Source organism: Ornithodoros turicata, chromosome 7 (assembly GCF_037126465.1).
Source record: "Ornithodoros turicata isolate Travis chromosome 7, ASM3712646v1, whole genome shotgun sequence".
Lineage (NCBI taxonomy): Eukaryota > Metazoa > Arthropoda > Arachnida > Ixodida > Argasidae > Ornithodoros > Ornithodoros turicata.
In genome coordinates, this window is record NC_088207.1 from 44,343,546 (window position 1) to 44,364,405 (window position 20,860).

The following is a 20,860-nucleotide window of genomic DNA, read 5'->3' on the forward strand; positions in this document are numbered from 1 at the left end:
AGGTGCCTTTCAGTTCCAATGACACCTTGTTTCTTGTATGCTCCGTACGTAAAATCATTGTGAAGGTGGTGTGTGTTTGCAAGTGGGGAGAATTTTGAAACCTTCCCAGGTTCACTTAGCATTTTAAAAGCAATTTAAAAGGAATTGTGGAAAGAGAGGTCATGTTCTAAATAACGGGACACTCAGCGCACTATAGAAATTGCAATCACATTGGGTCACACCAGAAAATCGCAGCCTGCAAGGCGGATTTTCTACAGGAATACGCTCCTCCATCGAGGACAGTGCTTCCAAAGACACACGATAGATAAGCAATAACGACAAACATACCTAACTAAAACATTATTCATTTGCTTCGAGAAATTCCACCGGAGTGCTCGTATCCGCTGGCCTTAGGTACAAACGAGTTATAATCAGTAATAAATAAACACTATGTACAACGGCCCGTCATCTGTGACACAAGCCGAGCAAAGTCCACAAGGCCGACGACGATACTGGCAACGCCACAATGTACGTGCATAAATATACTGGCACACCCACATGTTCCTTTGCACGCATCCCCATGCTAACATCAGATGAACAACTGCACACCACACACTTTTCCAGGAGCACAGGCACACTTAAAGTGCATTGCACAAGACCATGTAGAGAAACGCATTGTGAGGCACCTGCTGCTGGTCGTAAAGTAGGAGCTGCAGCTGGCAGGGCCACCTGAAATACACAGACAGTGTGACCTTTAATGTGGGCTGATTTAATGAGAAATCACGCCTGGCTCGCTAGCAGAAGCGAGGAAAATGCCAGATCCTTTTTAGTTGCGACCGGATTTTGCCTGATTACGTGTAGACTCTTCTGGGTTCGGGTGCTTTGAAAATCGTCGTAGCAACGGGGATTCTGGGAGCTCTCATAATTGGACGATAACGAGTGGAAAAGCAGATTTTGAGCAGGTGGAAAATTAAAAAGGAAAACTCGCTCCTCACATTTCAGATGAACACGAGGTGCCGAGCGGCTGTGCTGAACATGCAGTGCTTAGTGTTCTCCGGTGCCTGTATTCCTTTTTGCGAGTTTGTTTTCAGGGTTTACTTTTAGTGATGATAATGCAAATTGGGGGTCAAGAACGGATTTTAATGGGGTTAACCTTCAAAACACTAGGCTCGAAGTCGAATTATATGTGTCAGCTGCAGCAGTCTATTAGATATTTTATCTTGTACTAAAAAAAAAAAAAGTGAAACAGCCACTGGTAGTACATATTGCTTTTTAAGAAGAGTCCATGTCTGCATGCACACAACCAGGGTCACAATTTTTGCCCACATATGTCCGTATAACCCAACTACTGGAACGGAAATAAACAGCACGTAAAGACACTAAGAGGAGGAAGAGAGCTGCATACACTGGTCATTTCGGCGCCACTGACGGGGACGCCCTTTTCGCGTCCAAAGAAAATCGGTCAACCGGGGAAGACAGGTCTAGTGGGACTTCTGGAAATGAGCGAAGCAGTGTCAGTCTGAGCTTGCACAGAAAAAGCAACGTCGAGATGCAACAAATGAGGCTCACCTGTGTTGGGTAATGGAAAGTAGGGCTGGTAGCAACGTGTGATGAGAGGCACATAGCTTCGAACCGGGTTTGACGTCTTCGCCCATCCTGGTTCCTTTGCTTTTTCGCTGGGACCTGCTACCCAAAGTTCGCAATAGAAAAAAATCGCAGTTGAGGCACCAGATCAAACACGTCAGACCCACGGCCGCATAAACGTCACAACAGCAAGGCAGCAGCACAAATGCACAAAGCATATAGCTTGCCGAGACATACCATCCTTTGGAGAAGCAGTGCTGCACCTACGAGGGGTGGAAGGTGGACTGATTGCTTCGGGTTTCCAAGACCGTACAGAGAGATTAAGAGGCGATGCGGTTGCAGATGTGGATGCTGTTGACACTGGGGTAAGAAATGTGGCACTTTAGTATGGGATGGAGGAATTGTGGATTTTGGAACAGATCCAAATGTAAATGCAATACTGATGCTGCTGAGAAAAATGAGGTGCAATTAGTGTTGAAAATTTCATGAATGCAACACCAAGTAGCGCCATGATTACCAAATAATCACAACTAGCTTCAGAATACTTTCATTTTCCAATGTCACACCAACAAACACAGATATATAATCAAAATATCGAGATAAAATAAAAATATATAGAATATTTTTACATAAAATTAATACGTAAAATCAAGATATATATAATAAAAAATCATTGATAGACTGGGCTTGGTCTGTTATTACTACGCATGAACACCAGCTGTTCAGCATGACTTGAACGGAAACAAACACTAACGACTTGTGTTCGCTACAAATTAACTAAAAGTAACATAAAGGTAGGCACAAGAACAACAAGAGGGCTGCCTATCGGATCCTTTTTCCCTCGCAAATATGCATATAAGAACATGGCATTACTAATATGAAATAAACAACGGCAATCTGAAATCAAGCGAGCACCACAGTAGCTTGGATAACCAAGCCCAAGGCAGTCATGTGATTTCTTGAGCTAGCAGACACAAAGTTGAAACGTACGTTGAAAGCATTCATGTTTGTGTACAGAACAAAACAATGTTAGCAACTGAATGACAGCAGTTGAAGAAGCGGTGCCACCTGTTCACCAGCAGTTCTTCAACTGCCATGATTCAATTGAAGTATGCAAATGAGCATTGTGATTTTTGTGTTGTGTTTGTCCTGTGTTTAACTGTCACATCCACTCCAACGTAACAGTGCTAACAGTCCCTCGTTCCTGACCATGCAGAGCGGATAAATTTTCTGGTAACAGTTACAGATAAGTGAGACATGACTGTATATCAGATATTTGACCATACAAAAGAAAAGTAGCTGAAGCTCCATGGCTGCACGCGAAGATTATGTTTATACGTTGATCGTGCCATCCCAGTCGCAGATGGCTTATATGTAGAGCCTGAAGTTTCCGGGAAACATTTTTTCCCCAATTCGGGGGGCAAAAATCGGGTAAATCAACATGTGCTCTTAATTCATGAGAATTCGTGTGGGAAAAACTTCCAGCATGCTAAATTCAGGGAGAAATCAGGCTCTATTACTCAAACGAACCGTACTGGTTTGGTACGAACGGTGATGTAATCACGCTTGCTGCCAAACAAGTTAGTGTGCATTCCTACAGATGTTTCAGTGAGTGCAATTTGCCTGGTAAAAATCGGGTTTCACCCTAAAGAGGCAACCTTCAATTCGGGGTGCAAATTCAGGGAAGAAACGGGTTAAACCCTAAAACTTCAGGCTCTATTTATATGCGGTGCAAGCATAAGCAATCTCCGCGGCATCTACGCAGACCTAGGGTATGGCCGTTTGGAGTTCTCCCGAAGTGCTCTCAGCGTCACATTTACCTGAGGAAGGATTTGATGAAGGTGCTTGTGGGGACTGCGCTGCTTCCACTCTGTGCATACTTTGTTGTGGCTCATCGTCCGGCTCGTCATCCGTTGAGTCCTCCTGGGCAGGGGCCCCCGTAGACGAGGGGGCCCTTGATCCTGGAGGCTGCACCAACGCAGTCTCAGGCCACGAAATTGACAGGGAGCTACCCCTCGGTCGCTTGGGAGCCTCCTCGTCCTCACTATCGTCTGAAGGTGGTTTCTTAGGAACTCCGAGGCGGGGAGTATCCTGCGACTCGACCCATGCACCACCTTCCTGGGCACTCAATTTCAGAACGAGGCGGCCTCCTGCAACGGATGATTTTTTCGTGAATACAACAGTGACACCCATTAGGTCGATGCCACACTCACCAAGATAAAACTTAAGACTGCCCATTGAAGTGGCAGAGGAGGGTTCTTCAGGCTTTATTGGCTTGGCTCTCATAGGCTTTACTTCTGGACCTTCTTCATGCTGGGGACTGGTCTCTGTCTGAACAGGTCCATCCCCTTCCTTCCCACATTCATCATCATCTTCATCCTCTTCTTCTTCTTCAGCCTCCTCCTCCTCTACTTTTTCCTGCTTCACCGGTTCCTCCTGATGTAATTACACCAGAGGAGAATCACTCAGGTTAAGCAAATTTTGTTCACATTAAAAGCTTTCAAAACTATGGCGGCTATATATTTCAATTTAGATTTATTTATTTTTGAGGTGCCCGCGCCGGTAAAGGCCTGGATAACAGTGCACACTTAATCACTAAAAACAACGAATGGCATATATGGCATGCTGCAGCGCACAGTGCAACAAGCATGTACATTTGCTCAGTTGAAATCATCAGATGCACACTGCTTCTGCATTCGAGGAAGCTTTTTAACCATAGAGGTACGTGGGTGCTTGCCAAGACCACTGAATGCAATTTGCCAAAGCCAAGTTAATACAATTCTACCATACACCAGAATGAAACTGTGTTCACCTTGACAGTACCACTGCACCCTGGTTCATCTAGTGATGTGGGTGGGTCCTGTTTCTCCAACTTGCCTTGGTAGTAGTACTCAATAAGGCTTTTCACGGGCTTCCACGGAAGCTGTGGAATCAGTAACAAAGCACTCATGAATGCTCATAGGGGCTCATCACACAATGCAAAGCATCGAATTGGAAGCTGAGGCCCTTACAAAGTCCTTTTTGATGGCACTGAAGTTTTTCCCGCACTCGTCGAGTGCCCTGGCAAAGAGACTGGCTTCATTAGGTGTCCAGTCAGAAGGCAAGGAAGGCCCAACTTGGCATCCCGCATCGTGGTGGCATCCGTGATGTGAGGTGACAAAGTCTGACAGGCCTTTAAGTGCTGTCTGCAAGCAGCCGTCTGAGGCCTCTTCTGATGTCTGGCATTTGTCCATGGCCCGGGCAAACAGACTCACCGCTCTGCATTTGTCATAACATCTCACTCAGTAAATAAGGATCAACTAAAGGGGAACAAAGATACAAACCACACCAAATATGCCAAAAACATCAATCAATGCAATCATATCAGTGCACTTTCCTGGTGCATAGTCCGTTTTTCTTATCCAACATGAATTGCATCCAACTGAATCCAATTGAATCCAACAGAATCCCTCTTCGCGAAATTTAGCATAATCAGAATTATGCATCTCTATAAGTACCGTATGTCCATTACATATGTAACGTCAGTAAAGCAAAATAATCACATCTTTCTAGCCCTAGCCAATTTAACCATGAGATTAACCTCTTATTCACTACGCTACAATGAGCCCTATTCCACACCGTGTGCACAAACTAACTATGGCTCACAGTTGGTTTCATATAATCTTCCATGACATATTAATTCCCATATCCAAAACAACATTAACCATCAGCTGTCTTTCAATTCGCTCTATAAAGGCCATGCATGTTCACTAGGATAGTCATATTATTTCGTGTGTTCTCATAGCTTTCTCGTTTTATGAATCTTAATGCATTGTGTTTGTTACCACTGTCTAACTCCATAATTCACCTGGTTTGCTATTTGTCATTGCTTTGCTGTATCTGTCGAGTGTACAAAGGGGGGTCAGACCTCGTCAAGCTGCAGTATTTGCAGCTTTTCGTCTGTATGCCCTCACCAAGTGTCATTGGTGAAATAAATTATTATTATTATTATTATAATTCAATGGAAATGCTGAAATACATGTGCTGTGAAGACTCACTTGGCCATAGACAGGTACTCATCGATGCTTTGGTCAGACAGACTCTCCGGGCGCCAACGGAGAGTTTCCAAGTCCTCCAGCCGGCGCCCATCACTTTCGCCTGAAAAATCATGAAGACAGTTTTACGTAAAAGGTTGTATAATTTATTATCTTGTGTGCGCACTGAAAGCCAATGTGCAATAGTGAACCCCATAAAATGACCATAAATCGTAGCAGATGTATTGCGTGCTTCCCCCGAGAACTTAAGGGGACTATGAAATTTCCCGGGCACCCCATGAAAATTTTGCTGAACACAGTTCTTCCTGTCGAAGAAGATCACACACCACAAATTTCTCCCGATTAAAATATATCAATTTTCAACCACACACAGTTGAAATCTCCTTGTGTTCACTTCCTTCACATTCCTCCTCTCTCTTCTACTATACATGTGTTCCTGGTGCCTCCTGATGATGTTGTTGCGCACGGCTCGCTCAAAGGATTGTCGGTGAAACATGGGCGTACCATTCGGTGCCCGGTGACGTCATCAGTGCCGTAATCAAGACAGCAGCGGCAGGGTCAACGCAAGCAGCACAACATATTGGACCAATATTGGATGGGTATTGGCAATATTGATATAATATTGGTCCAGTATTGCCTATTTCCAGCTAATATTGGGCCAAGATATCGTGCTGTCTGGGAAGTTTCTCCCCATGACACTCCTACTGTCATCCACAGCCACGACCAGGTGAGTGTGCTCTGTATAATTTTGGTACTTTGTTCAAATTTTATCCCATGAAAACTGTTTGCTTGCTAAATGTAACACCCTTGTTGTGTGTTCAGGAACATCTCTTCTGTCAAATAAATATGAGGAAAAAGTTGTTTCACAGTCCCCTTAAGCTTCAACCTGTGCTTTTGCCTGGTTACAACTCTACACATTCCTCAATCATGATCAGCTCGAGGTGCTCCGAAGGAAAAGCATTTTAACATGTGCGACATATAAAATGATTGCACAAAACTGAAGAGCGTTTTAATTGGTTCCATCTCAACTTCTGTTATGTTTAAAAAACAATATTTAAAAAGCGGACACCATCCGATAATATACTGGATGATAAGATTTACCAGGTTTCAGCAGTGGTGGAACCGTAGCTTGGTATTGACGGCCTACTCTGATTCGGTTTCTATTGTTGTTGCGAGATTCATTTTCCCAGTAAGAGTCAAAATCTGCATCTGTATGAGAAAAACAAAAGTAGAGGGCAACACACAATTATTTATTATGCTTCATAACTTCCACCAAGATGGTCCAGCACAAAATATGCTGAACACGATGAAACTGTTGCTTGCTGCTCCAAAATATGTTGCTCGCAAAAATGGCACTTGTAGCTATACAGAGAAGTTGGTCTCGGTAACCTTACTCTGTGGTGCTTTGACCATGAGTCTGTATTGGCAAAGTTTTTGTTAAATATGGCTCATGAGTGCAGTAATCTATTGTGCCAGAAGAGGACAAATGAGTGGCATGCTGGCAAGGCTACTATATAAAGATATCACTTGCATAGTGAGACGGGAGTCAAGACCTGTCAAGTTTCCTCCAATTATTAAAAAAGCTCAACCTTCCAGCCATGTCCAACACCTGACATGAAGAGTCTTCGATTGGGCTGCACTTTCTGAAATGGTGCAAGTAGTGCAACTTCTGCCGTTCGATTCGGCGAAGGTGCCAGCCCTTGCACTATACTTTCTCATTCGATTCAACAAAGTGCCGCAGGAGTGCAGCACGAGTTCAGGAAAATGTTGCACCTCCTCATACCTCCGTGCAGCGTTCCGCGCAACTCAGTAGCAGACGACAACATGAAGGATGCGTAAAATAAAGCACTGAAAAGAAAACTAGCTTCATCTTTTTTTTTTTTTTCAATTTCAGTATCCCTATTCTAATTTTTTAAGCCTTTTCATGAACTTCCCAATTTTCGCTTTACCGCATCAATTTCTTACCCGGTTTCTGAGTGTACTTGAAATGTGTCGTCTGCCTGTTTTGTCACCAAAGAAAACGGTTTTCCATTATGGAATTCACCGTTTAGGTTGATGGAATGTTAAAATCTGTTAGGCCTGTGCTAGACGACGATGGAAATCATATATTCCAAAACGGTGCCGTCGACTTTAACATAGCGGCACTCGGTTCCTGTCCAACCACAACTCGCGCAACACCTTACACACGGCGATCAGTCGCCGTTGTCTTCGTCTCCCCCCTCCTCTATACTGGAGTCGGCGAGCTCAAAAATGCTGGGCAAAAAGTCGCTTATTGTCAAAATATTGTCGAAATTAACCAAACGGCGCGCGGCGGACGACGGACTGCACGGAGCCAACTCTCCTATTTGATTCAGCTTTGGTGTAACCTGCACTGGGGCTGCACTGAAATACACTTCTGCTCGCTCGCCTTACACTGGCGCCCTGCACTTTTTTGTGAATCGAAGACACTTGGTTAAATGCTGACTCGGGAACTAATGCACGGGAACTTGTGATGAATGGTGCACTTGGCAATATATCTGACACTCACGATGAGGCTCTATACATTTTCTAATGCGACAAGAAGCACTTTACGGGAAACACATGTAACGCTACAGTTAAATATCACCGTGTTCAGGGAAGGCACAAGGCCTGCATCTCGTACATAAACAGTCAGAAATTAAGTACAATGCCGTAACTCCACAACTAAAACTGACGCACTGTACAGCTGTACATTATGATCGCCACAAACGTGAAATTGCAGCATGGCACAAACAGTATATTTGTGTGTACGAAATGGACACATGCAAACTGCTGCAGTAAAGAAACCATTGCATTTTTAGAGGAAAACGAAGCACCACTTCGGTAGAGTGCTAAACTTTCCCGGCATGGCAAATGCGATGACAATGCTTGTACCATGGACCGCACACGTTGCCTACGATGGATGTGGTGTGTTGTGTACGCCGCACTCCCGGGCAAGGTATTGCAGTTGATCGAGCCAAAAAGTTACCAAACTAGTTACGAACTTCGCATAACGATAATTAAGCGCCACACAGTCGATTGGGGGGCACCGCTTGACCACAGATTTGCATGAGGGTATTAAAAAAACATGGAAATGCAACGGTGGTGCGCTAATTAAACGCATTTTAATTACGTTAAGCCCAACGACGGATCCCTCAAGTGTCGTCGCACTCACCTGATACATCCATTAATGCACAAAAGCAAATGTTATAACTGGGTTGTTTCGACTATCTTTCATGATAACTGCGAAGACGGTGTCGTCTTAGGTGTCTATAACGAGTTAGAAATAAAACTTTTAACACTCCTACGACCACAAAATCTCAACGGGTGAGGCTGCGACTGGTGCTTGGTGAGTTGTCCAGCACTGCCGTTGTATGACGCTGCCGTCGAAATGAAAACTATCCGTGGTAAATATATTCAAGCACTTAGAAGAAACCACGTAGTTCCCGCATTATCGAATTGGTTTGCGTTCTGAAAAAACTAAAGTGAAAATCAAATACTGCTGGCTGAGTCACATCCGAGTTAGTGCAATTATGAACAAGTGGGTCAGAAAGGAAAAGCCAACAGCTCCCCCAAAGCTGGATGATTCGGAGAGGGTTGTAAGGGTTGCGTTCCCTTGTGACAGGAGACGATTGTAAAGACCACAGAGAGTGACCACAACACGAGGTTTTTGGGGGGATACTCTTTATCTCGGTAAGCGTGTCTTCTGGGACCACAGGTCTAGCTTTGGTGAAGTCCCCTTCTGACCCACTTATATTTCTTTCGTTTTGCTCTCTAAAATAAAATTCAGTTAGCGTTTTCTTGCCATCCCTTGTCCCTTGTTATTCCTTATATATTTATAGTTACAGGGATGTGCGCCGGCATCACTTTTGGTGGAGGCGGCGGCGTTGAGTCCATTTGGGCCGGCGGCGGCAGCTTTGGCATGTTTGGCATCGGCGTTACTTCGTCATCGGCGGCATTTCAATAGAGCCGCGCTTTTTGAATTTTTAGCGACAGATCTGCGGAGCTCACGATGCTCAGACCTCAGAGCTGTTGCCATGAATGCGGAGATGTGATCTCATTTCATCTCCGGTGGCCGACCGGATGAACTACTATCCCCATCAGTTACGACGCACCTGCGTGTGTGATATCTCATTTGCGTGTGTCATGTGTGTGCGCGAGTGTGGATGCCTCATCTTTTTCATCGTCATCCCACTCATATATTAACCCACATGCACTGAGGTATGGTACCGCAATTGTTGCGGTGAATCACCTCATCCCATCGTCATTCATGTAGTAGTTGTTGTTGTTGTTGTTCACGATGTTCAGCATCCTTCTTCGGCAGGAATATATTCACGCGAATCTGCCCATCAATGGAGCGATACTAAACAAAGTTAGAAGAAAAAGCAAGCAAGCAGGCAGAGCATATGATGGCATATATCCACAAAGAAAAAATCCGGGAGTGGGAACAATAAGAAAGACGCACAGGACATTGCTCGTGAGCCTGTTTTTTGTTCCCACTCTCGTTTTTTTTTTTTCTTTATTGGTCTTAACCATGCGTGCACTCATGGCACCAGTTGCAGATGTGGTTACAGCGCGTACAAAACAGGCAACGAAGTAGACACAAAAATGTACATAAATATGTTACATCTCAATGCATACCGAATCTCTTTGTTAATTTGGGACCCCATAACAGTGAACATATGCGATCGAACTTGATGTTGATAAAACTGCAAAGCAACTGAGCAAGCAAATATCGTAGTATGGACTTTGGAACCCTAAATTGGTACTATAGTATGTACTAGTTCTAGTACTACTACTCAACCAAAAAAGGACTCCCACCTTCTTAAGGTTATTTTATTTTTATAAATTAGATTTTTAAATGCTCATAGAAATCACTAACATCCAGTTAGAAATTTTTATGCAGTACAATATATCAGGCTATACTGCAAAAAATTAGGTGGTCTCTCCGTTGGATAGGTCCGAGAGGCTATTTGAGCGCAGAATCTACTTTGACGACTTTTTCTTTAACTAATTCTATTTATTTAATTAATTAAAGGATTTCATTTGCAGTTTATCTCTGAAAGTTCTCAGAGGTCATCTCTGGCAAAATGAGCTCTGATATCTCGCACTACCAGACCAGTTCAGGCGGCTACAGCTTGTCAATAGCTACCAGCGCTTTGGTAGAGCTACCAACTACCAAAGACAAACGCACCAGTATTACCAGAGCTTTTAATTGTATGCACATACATGCTCGTTCATGAACGAATGCTAGTGGGGTTCTTTGGCACGGCCATTCGGTGCACCATAAGTCCAAAGCAGAACTCTACATGACGACCTTTTCCCTCTACGACGTTGAATGGCAGTCAGTCCCTGGCTATATCCAAAGAGCAAAGTCTCGGTCAAGAATCTTCCATAACGAACATGAATCCTGAGTAATATTTCTTACGACTGGCTTTGAAAATGTTTCGAGGTTCCCTACCTGTTTCTCTTTGGTTTGAGGTTGGACAATTGAGAACACCTCTGCTGGTTGCTCTTACTCACGACTGAGGAGTAACGAATAATGCGCTCCTGATGCCATGACAAACAGGCAACCTCAAAGGCGACTTCGCGAAAAGAGCACAAAACCAAATTAAATTTCCCGGGTGCCTGGAAGACATGCACGCGCGCGAGGCACACAAGCGCGCCCTGCCGGCATCGCCGACGTGCGGCGCATCGCGCACAGATCTACCCGCTTGAAATATAGTGCACTAGAATAACCTAGATAAACTGCACGGAAGCAGACGAGGTGGTGGCTTTAAAACTTCCACACTCGGATACCCTGAGACTGTTCTGTTTCGACAATTTTTTCCTAAACCTCGGGGTATCCAAGTGTGGAGAATGGAATAACCTAGTGGGCCCAACTACAACTGTGATCCCGCGGCGAGGGTCCTCGTGGTGGCGCGCGGTTCGACGCCGTTCGATGCATGTTTATCGCGCAGACTGGCGGCGGAATATCAGGATGTATGAAGGGGTAATTTTCAAAACGGAAAGAATGGAAACATACTCTATACTCTATTGCCGCGTAGGTCGCATGCCACGCCGGTCAAGTGTGTGTGCGTTGCCGAGCACACCTGCTACGTTATCAGGACCAGTGGTGGATCCAGAGGGGGGGTCGCCTTCAAAGCAATAGTTGATACATTGGGTTTCCCTCTCTCCCCTCCCCGCTACGCGCTCCGACATAGAACCGCCGTCCACCGCCCAAAGTGAGGATCTGGGTCTGCCCCTGATCAGAACACATATTTGTTCGTAAATTAGGTCAGAACTTGCAGGTCTTAGGGGCACAATGTACTAATCTACACCAGTACAATTATTTAAAATAAAGATTTCTGTCGATGCATTGAATAGACCTCTACCCGAGAAACGTCATCATGACGTTGGTAGACAATGAAAAAATGGCTAAGAAGCAAGTCAGCTGGTGAAGATGATGCATAATGTAAAACCCCGAGACTAGGGAACACGAAGGGACAGACTGAAACTGACTGAAACCGAAACAAATCGGAAGGGTTCCACGAATAGGCACTTGTCCGCTGCCTCCTATTGAAAGAAAAGTAGGACGAGTAGGGGACCATCGTAATCCCCTCAAGGCCGTGGCTTTCGGGCCTGACCTTGTTCGCCCATAGCTTCGAGTGTAGTTCAACTCTTCCAAATTGGTGTCGCTGTCGAACACTATGACATCATTTGTTTACAAACAGGGAGAGGTCTATTGGCAAATGCGTCGCAGAACCATGGCCTCCCATCGCTAGCCTCCTCAATATAGGAGGCTCTGGAACATTCCAAGCCAAATGATCCAAATAGGTTGCTCGATCACCACCGACAAGATACAGGGCTTCGAGGGAAGAGTAGTTTCGATGGTATCTGCGTCGAGTGAGAAAAGTGTGCGTTACATTTTCGCGATTAATTGTCTGTATGTCTATAGGCTTCTAAATATGATTTTTATGTCTTTAGAAGATGCGACACGCTATGTGGTACACCTAGAGATGCCAAGCCCTGAAATAAAAAACGGAAATTTTTTGGGGAAAAACAGTTTTTTTCGTTTTTTCCCCTCGTCTCCGGAAAAATTGCTCAAAATTTCCAGGCGACAAAATTCAAAAATGTAAATTTTCGTGCCTTCGATGCGTTCGAACCCGCCAACAGTGCCTTGGGTGCCTCTAATCCGCCAACAACCACCAACTTAGAGCTCCGTCTTGCCGATCTAAGCGATCGCCGTCGCGTTCACATAAGGTAGGGAGCACCATTTCAAAACTCCTGAGTCTAAACGCGCATCAAAACAGTGGAAGCATCCGGGCTCGCCAGCTCCCAAGAAGTTCCGATGCACCTCGTCTGCGGGTAAGGGCAATGCCACGGTTTTCTGGGACAAGGCTGACGTTGTTCATGTTGATTTTCTTCCCAGTGGTACCACCATCAATAGTGCATATTACCGCCAGGTTCTCAGAGATGTGCATAAGGCGCTAAAGCAAAAGCGGCCGGGTCTCATCACCAAAGGAGTCCTCCTCCTACAGGACAGTGGACGCCCACATACCGCGCATCTCACGGCACGCACCTTACAGGTACTTTCTGGGAGTTGCTGCGATGCCACATCCCCCTTACAGTCCAGACCTCGCCCCCAGCGATTTCCATCTCTTCGGGCCACTGAAGGCGTTCCTTGGGGGCCGCCACTTCAGCTGCGACGACGAGGTCAAGAATGCGGTCCGATCATGGCTGCTACGCGCCGGTAAGGATTTCTACGCTGCTGGCATCCAAGCCCTCGTGAAACGCTGGGACAAGTGCATTAGTGCAGCTGGAGATTACGTTGAAAAATAAAACTAATTTCTCGCCTGTAAGTTAATGTTACTTTTGCGAAAAATGAGTAGTCCCGGTTTGACTTGAACCCCCCCCCCCTTCAACGTAGAATGCTTACATTATGTGCTCCGCTCCTAAAAACTACAGAACTACTATTTGGCATGCGTGAGAATGTCGTGTTCTTTTTTTTTTTTAGACACGTGCGTGATAAGCACTACAGGAAGAGGCTCACATTCACGCAATCAACCTCCAGCGCCGTGCTTTTTCACATTTTCTTCATTCCCTCGTCACTCTTTTGTACGCTTTTAGTTTGTCAAAGTTCTCTTCGCACTGCAAATATGTGACTAGTTCATGACAAGTTTCTGCTTTGCGTACACATAGGAAAAAGACGAACCGACGAGCGTCAGGGGGAATTCATATCATCTCACACATTCTTGGATATCTGAAACGATGTTCGTTTCGCCGCAACTATGGACCTTTTTCACATACGTGGCGTATCCTAGCGGCTCTCCAGCGAACCACGCTCGGAGCGTTTCAAAACAAATCCACGTGGGGAGCACAACGGACCAAAACCGGTCCGGAGTGGGACCGAGGAGCTGGCGCCGTTCCTGCGGTCTCCCCGCTTCTGTCGTTCGCATACTGCGCCATCTAGTGAAGACGGAGATAACCCTCTTCGACGCCTCAAGGCCATGCGCATGCGCATAGGTCGTTGTGAAAAAGGTCCATTGCTTGAGAAACCGGTTCGAAGTGGTGGAATTTCCTTGTGCATGGCACAGCAATGCAGTGCTTGTGTCTGTCAACCAGAATCCTCCGCAGGAGCAGTCTTCCTTTTTTGGGGGGGAAAAGTAAGCTTTTGCATGGCTAACCTTTCCCGTTTTTTTCTTCTCGTTTTTGCCGTTAAACATATATCCAACCCCCCTCTGTTCGCAAGCAACAATCTCCTTCGAAACCCATAAGGCCTCAATATTAAGGCTTTTTCTAGCCCACTTATAGAGGTCTCTTGGTGTTAGGATTTGACACTCCACGATTCGTTGCAGGCTTGCCTTTGCAACGAGCCGTTTAACAGTTCCATTGGTTCCGTCACATGGAGCTTCGCCATGAGATATTGCATGCAAACTCCAACAAGCGTCGATACCGAAGCCGTCCATGTGCTGGCACAAATAAGTGAAGATTTTCTTATTTTTGTACCTGGCATCACATCCGTCTGTAATGTACCTTGGAGATGTACGGCAACTTTACCAAAATCCTTGTAAAGATGGCTTTTTGAAAAGCATACACTGCAATATTTGTATATCGTAAGCAGTCTGAGATGACTACGTAAGGTCACATAAGGTTTCACATAACTTGGCAAGTTCTTAGTTAATTTCAAGTTAGAAGTGAAATCTAACGTAGCCCTCTTAGACTGTTTGCAATATACATTTGCAGTGCATGCTTTTCAAAAAGCTTTCTTTACAAGTAATTTGTTAAGGTTTCCTGACATCCAAGGTACATTACAAACGGTGCCCAGTAAAAAAAAAAAAATGGTCGATCCATTGGTGGATCCGACGGAAACGCGTCAACATTAAAACCTGAAAATCTTTCAACGACCCTTCACAAACGCTACACAACCCTTCACGACACTAACGCAAGACAGCGTCCGCAGCTAAACGAGCAAGCCGTTCGGGCTTCCTCCGACTCAGCTTGGCGACGCCGTCTCGCAGCCTCAGCCTTCTTTCGCCGCTGCTCCTCCGCACACCTTTCATAACCGATGGCTCGCCCACGCAGGCACGTCTTGCTTTGAGAGAACTGATGTTCTGAGGCTGGAACAACATAGAAAGGACATCTTGCTTGCTTGCTTCGTAGGGGGTGAGAGATGTCAGCCTAAGTGTCTGAACCTGTCGACCACCGTAGCTGCACGACTGCACTGCCGGCGCGCCGCGTCGCGATCTCTACGCGCCCTCTCCTTACCTCCTTACCTCTTCACTCACCGCGCAAGCGCGCCTCGCAGTCCTCCTCTCCCCGTGAACCCCTTCCGCGCGCGCTTCTCCCTCTACGCCAGAGTGCCTCTCTCCATTTCCGTGGCTACTGAGAGACCACGCTGCAATTCTTTCGTAGCGAGGACTCTAATGCCCTTGTTGGAGTTTTCATGTAATACTTCATGGCGAAAGCCCATGTGAGGAGTTGATCGTATGAGACCGGTTGCATGAATGTGACATGTTGCAGTCTTCTCCTGAAGCGCGTATCAGTACTTTATGCCACGTTTTGATTGTGGACTTGAGGTATTATATACGTCCCAACACGGGTCTAGAAAAAAAAAAAAAATCCCGCATGTCAGGTAATAGTTTTCCAGTTTCTTAGGAGCATAGAGTGGAATCATTCTACAATAGTATAACACAATAGTGCCATTTTTATCTGGACCACCACATTCCGAAAACCCAGTTGGAAAATTGCCAAATTTGCAAAACTTTCAACTTTCAAGTGTCGCTAGTGCGGAAGATGCTGTTGAGAGAACAAGGATTTTTCTTTTCTTTTTTTGTACACCTGAAACACTGTACAACACGAGACCGTGTGTATGCGTGAATTCTAAAAGGAAGGCGGTAAAAAATGTTAAACATAGTAAAAAATTTCGTCCTCTGCGCGTCCTATTAGAGGGTGAGGGGGAAACCTGTTTTGCTTAAGGTGTACAGGGTAGAGTGTCGCATCTTCAAATAACGTAAAAATCACATTTACAAGGTTATGGAACTAGGGACCAATTAATCGCGAGGAGCAAAGGTACACTTTTCTCACTCGGCACAACCTTTCTAACACTTTCCAAGTTTGAAGAAAATATATTTTGAACAGAGACAAACGAAACCATCACTTCCCTCGAAGCTCCGTACCTGCACAATTATTTTAAAAAAATATCAGAGATGGTCTTGCGACCTGTTTGGATCATTTGGCGTGGAATGGCCCACTTGTCTCTTTGCGGCCACAAGCATTTTAACCAGTTTGAGGATGATTCCATGTTTTTCTTCTTTTTACTCACTCATCCAGTTTGAGGACGATGGTGATGGTTATGTGATAACGAAGTAAATTGGGGTGTTAGTCGCGACGAAGTCGAACCGGCTACCCCAGGGCGCTTACACACAGGACATACAAACAGATGAACGAGTTCAACTGATGGAGTGTACGTTCAGTTTAAGGATGATGGTAATCTTATTGCGATGATGGTACAGAAGTGCATGCTGTAACAAGGCACATGAAGTGTTATTCTATATGCACTCAAGGACAACAGCTTTCCATATTTTTCTTTCATATCCAATCCAATTCAACAACAGCTAATTTTCAAGTGTGCTGGTTTGCTTTTTCACCCTTCAAAAAGGAATGGAGCCTATAGTCACGATGTCAAAACTGATCATTTTTTTTATATGAGTTATGCGGAGTTTTCCGTGGACCCCATAACATCTTTGAACTTCACCTTGACCATGGACAGATAATCGGAAATGTTGGTGTAGTTTGCTATTCTTTATTATTCTTTATTGTTATTTGAGGTCCCTATTAATAACTATGACTACAACGGTCCCTAAAAACGTCTTCAAGGCTAGTGATCAAACTGAAAAGTGCCCGTGGTGGACACTGCATGACCTCTGTCGCAGTAAAATCAGATTAGCCTGACTCTTGCAGATGATTGAGATGTGAGGAGAAGCGATTTGCACAGATGACGTTTTGTATATATTTACATTTTCGAATGCGCGAGTGACTTTCTTGAGTGTCCTGCCTTGCAGCTGGGAGCAAAACGGTATTTTTGTCTACGCCCCTTTCGTATAACGTGCAAATAAACGATGGCGATGGACTATATAGGATGCAACTATAAAGCAAAGGAAAAAATCCTACCGAGCTACGAGCTCTATGGCAAGAAAGACGGAACCCTTCAGGCGAAATCAACAGCAGCACCACCGCAGCAAGCAAGGATTTACGACGTGCGATATATACGTATCTTCTGCTCATTATTATGTGTTTCCAGGAATTCAGTCATGATTATGGCATAGTTATGGTATATATCGTATGCATGTTTCCTGTGCGAGAAACACTTTGACTGTAACCCTGGTTGGCCACATAAGGCGAATCGATAAAACACGAGAAATCATTCGTCTGATGTCAAGGCCGCAGCGCGATAAGCAAGTCGATATCGAAACCTCTGTTTCACTTCAGCGGTTCGGCGAATAGGTTTCTCTGCAGTGTCGTCTTGATAGTATATTTCCCACAGGAGAAGTGGCAGCCGTGTTTGCGTTTTAAGTATGTCTTTTTTTTTTTAAATATGGTTCATGTGCTTTTTATATTTGTCATGTTTCTTATGTATACTGCCCTGTGCATACCACTATCCTGGCGCCGTCTGGTGCCTTTTGATGAAATCTGCATGTCACCCGACTCTACGACCGTTAACAAAAGTAGGCCCCTGCTATAGATCTATTCGCTGGACTCACATTTTTATGAGCCACCATAAATCATGCACGCTGTCCTCTCATAGCCGGACGATACATTTATAACATGGTCCCCTCAATGTCAATGTGTACGGAAACAAATCTTTCGGTCTGCAAACGTTAGAACATAATAATGTGCAGGAGGAACACATGAAACACGTAAAGATTCTACTGAAATACATTAACAAATTCAGGTTAGTATTACGTGAATACATTGTAGTTGTGTGTAGTTCTGCGAGAAGGAAGGCAAGGAGGAAAGCTTGGTTCCTGTTCGATCTACACCCCCTCGAAAACGTACCTGGTTAAGAGCACGCTAAACCTTGATGCACACCAGATCAGGAACTTGCAAAAAATTAGATTAGATCCAGCATGTCTGTGTTGTTACGCGGGTGTACCCATTGGTCATGCTTAACGCTACACAAACCACACAGACAACAATACCTTTTACCTCATAGGAACGGCACATGTACCGACATAGCGCGAAACCTCTTCAACTGACCCAAGAATCCCTACAGTTAGCCATTCCCTCAATGCAGCTGAAAAGAGCAATGACGGAACAAGTCCCTTTGTCTTTGATAATCGAATCAGGCGTTGGGAGCCACTTGGAGCGGAACGTCGCCGGCCAGCATCCCAGGAACATCTAGCGGACATTAGCGTAATGGCGCGGCCGATGACAGAGGGCGAAAACGATTCCCCGGAGTCGATATGCCGTCCGAGAAGGACTCATAAATCTCCAGGGGTGCTTCGATGGCCGCATTCGCTCTCCGCAATCAAATTTGCCAAAGTGACTCTCGCCCACCGCTCCTCAGGGAGAGCATCGTCCACTGCTTGATGCGAGATTGATGGCCAGCTCATGCTCCGCTCTTTTCCAGCCAGGGAGGGGCTACGCTCCGATGACCAGGAACTGGATGCGCTCTATGGTGGATGCTGCGGGGGCGCCACCTGAGCGCGGTCTCTGCTGTCATCAAGAAGCGAGGACGTTCCATGACGAGAAGATGTGTGCGTTAGTGGCGTTGTCGATAGTTGTGACGGTATTGCTTTTTACGCTCTCGGCGCGGAACGTCGTCGGATTTATTGCGTCGCTGCAGTGAGCTTCGACGTCATCGTGAAACAAGGGGACAGCTTAGTAAGCGAAACCAATGATTGGGTGGCATGACATGAGTGATGGAGTCGTATTGTTCGCACGGACGCAAACAGCAGCTAAGTACACTGCACGGACAAAGTATGATTTATCTTGCAAGAAGCAAAAGAAAATCAAACGAGATACGACAGAAACGTCAAAGACGTGATGATAATAAACTTATTTGTTACTTAAGCGGCACTCAACGCGTGCTCAAAGCAGCACTCGGGTACGTATGTCAATCAAATTTAAGAGCAAAGCGCTTTGAACATGAAGCGATTGTGTAGAAAATACAAATAATCCCCATGATTCCCATTGTAACGACTTCTAGATTCACACTGTGATCATCGCGACATATACTTTCACCATAATTCCGAAACTGCAAATACTTGGTAACCTTGTTGTCTTGACGTTTTCGAACCCAGATGACTTTGCCTGAAAAAATCCGGCCGGTCATGTCTGTGTATCTACTTATACATTCCTTACGATGTTTGGAAATTGATTGATTGATTGATCGACTTGTAAAAAAAAAAAAAAATGAAGATGTTAGTCTCGAGCCACTCGGGACTGGCTACTCCAGGACGCGTTATTCAGAAAAGGGAAACTACACAAATCTATACACTTGAACCGCGGTGAAACACCCCATCTCATCGTCATCATTTGTTGTTGTTGTTGTTGTTGTTGTTGCTCTACACTTTGAAACGGAAACGGATGTTTGGAAATAACCAACGCTCTCTATATGTGTTTTATGTTATTGTTTTTTCCTGGAAATAAAAGTGCACACGTTCGGGTACCGAAAAAAAAAAGCAAAGGAAAAGGTAAAATAAATAGCTTCGAGTAATGAAGTTTCAGTGTACAGTAACAGAAAAATGATCAAATAAGTGAATAAATGCTGAAAGTGCGAAACAAAAGGACAGCAGCAACAACAACAACATAGATGAATGGATGATGATGATGTGGGATGTTTCCCTGCGTTGAGTGCAGGACCCTACCCCATTCCAAAAAGGTTCACATGAAAGGATGACGAGGGAAGGAAACCCCTACAGTTCGTGAAGGAGGCCGGTGGCCCTCAGAAAGGAAAGAAGAGCGCCAAGTGCACGGCACTGGTGTCCAGGGTTACTCCATGGGCCGAGAACTTTGCAGATGTTGAATGGCCTCTGATCCAGCATTTCAAGTTGAGATTTAAAGGCCCGTCGCTCGCGTACGTACTGGCTGCAGTCTTCGAGACTGTGTCGGATTGTTGCCGGTAAACCACAAGTTGTACACAGCGCCGTGGTGCTGTGGCCCAGCCTATACCGGAGTGCAGGGGTGAATGCGACGCTAAGTCGTAAACGACGCACTAGAGACGTAAAGAGGCGAGGGAAACCGCTTGGCATGTCAAATGAAAGCGTTGGGTCAACAGCATACAGAAGCGACCACCGGGTGATGTCATGACACCATTCCTGATGGGCCCAGGGCGACGTCAAAGCGGACAAGAGGGAGCGCCTATCTCCATTCGAAAGTATGATTGAGACTGCTGAGCGGCGATGGTGAGCTGCAGCAGCTGCCCGATCCGCTACCTCATTGCCTCTTATTCCAATGTGGCTAGGGACCCATTGGAGGGTGAGCCGGAAAAGGACAGCAAACATCCATTAATGTAATGAATAAATAACAAATAATAAATAAATAAGTTGACAGGCATTGTCGAAAAAGTTTTGTTGTAGTATGCACGAACGTAGCCTTACAACCTTGGTTGTACACTCTAAGGAAAAAAGGAGTAAAATGTAAAATGGGGAGTAATTAAAGCTTCTATAGTCCGCTTTAGTTAGTTAGTTACTCCCTATATACTGTGTACGCCGACCGCAAAATCTACTCCCAGCGCTGCAAACAGTCCCTATACACGTGGCATGAACTTCCATGCAACGTAT

The 20,860-nt window shown here is 45.2% G+C and overlaps 1 protein-coding gene and 1 long non-coding RNA gene across 4 annotated transcripts; both read right to left on the minus strand.

Moving 5' to 3' along the window:
* Positions 1-324: 324 nt before the first annotated feature.
* Positions 325-8,966, minus strand: LOC135401209 (arginine-glutamic acid dipeptide repeats protein-like). 3 transcript variants are annotated; one of them, XR_010424754.1, is made up of 11 exons: positions 8,770-8,966; positions 6,699-6,806; positions 5,601-5,700; positions 4,575-4,821; positions 4,376-4,486; positions 3,777-3,999; positions 3,384-3,713; positions 1,797-1,923; positions 1,549-1,665; positions 1,385-1,472; positions 325-708 (listed from the first exon to the last, which is right to left on the minus strand). XR_010424754.1 is itself a non-coding variant. In XM_064633478.1 (11 exons), the coding sequence occupies exons 1-10, from the start codon at positions 8,780-8,782 to the stop codon at positions 1,390-1,392; spliced, it is 1,452 nt and encodes a 483-aa protein (XP_064489548.1). In that variant the 5' UTR covers positions 8,783-8,966; the 3' UTR covers positions 325-708; positions 1,385-1,389. The 3 variants fall into 3 exon arrangements, 2 of the variants coding, with proteins under 2 accessions (XP_064489548.1, XP_064489547.1); XM_064633478.1 differs by having other exon boundaries at positions 1,549-1,662; positions 1,801-1,923; XM_064633477.1 differs by having other exon boundaries at positions 1,801-1,923; positions 8,770-8,965.
* Positions 8,967-10,791: 1,825 nt separating this feature from the next.
* On the minus strand, positions 10,792-11,279 carry LOC135399925 (uncharacterized). The gene is made up of 2 exons (XR_010424455.1): positions 11,056-11,279; positions 10,792-10,950 (listed from the first exon to the last, which is right to left on the minus strand). It is a non-coding gene; the product is annotated as an uncharacterized LOC135399925 (long non-coding RNA).
* Between the last annotated feature and the right edge of the window lie 9,581 nt (positions 11,280-20,860).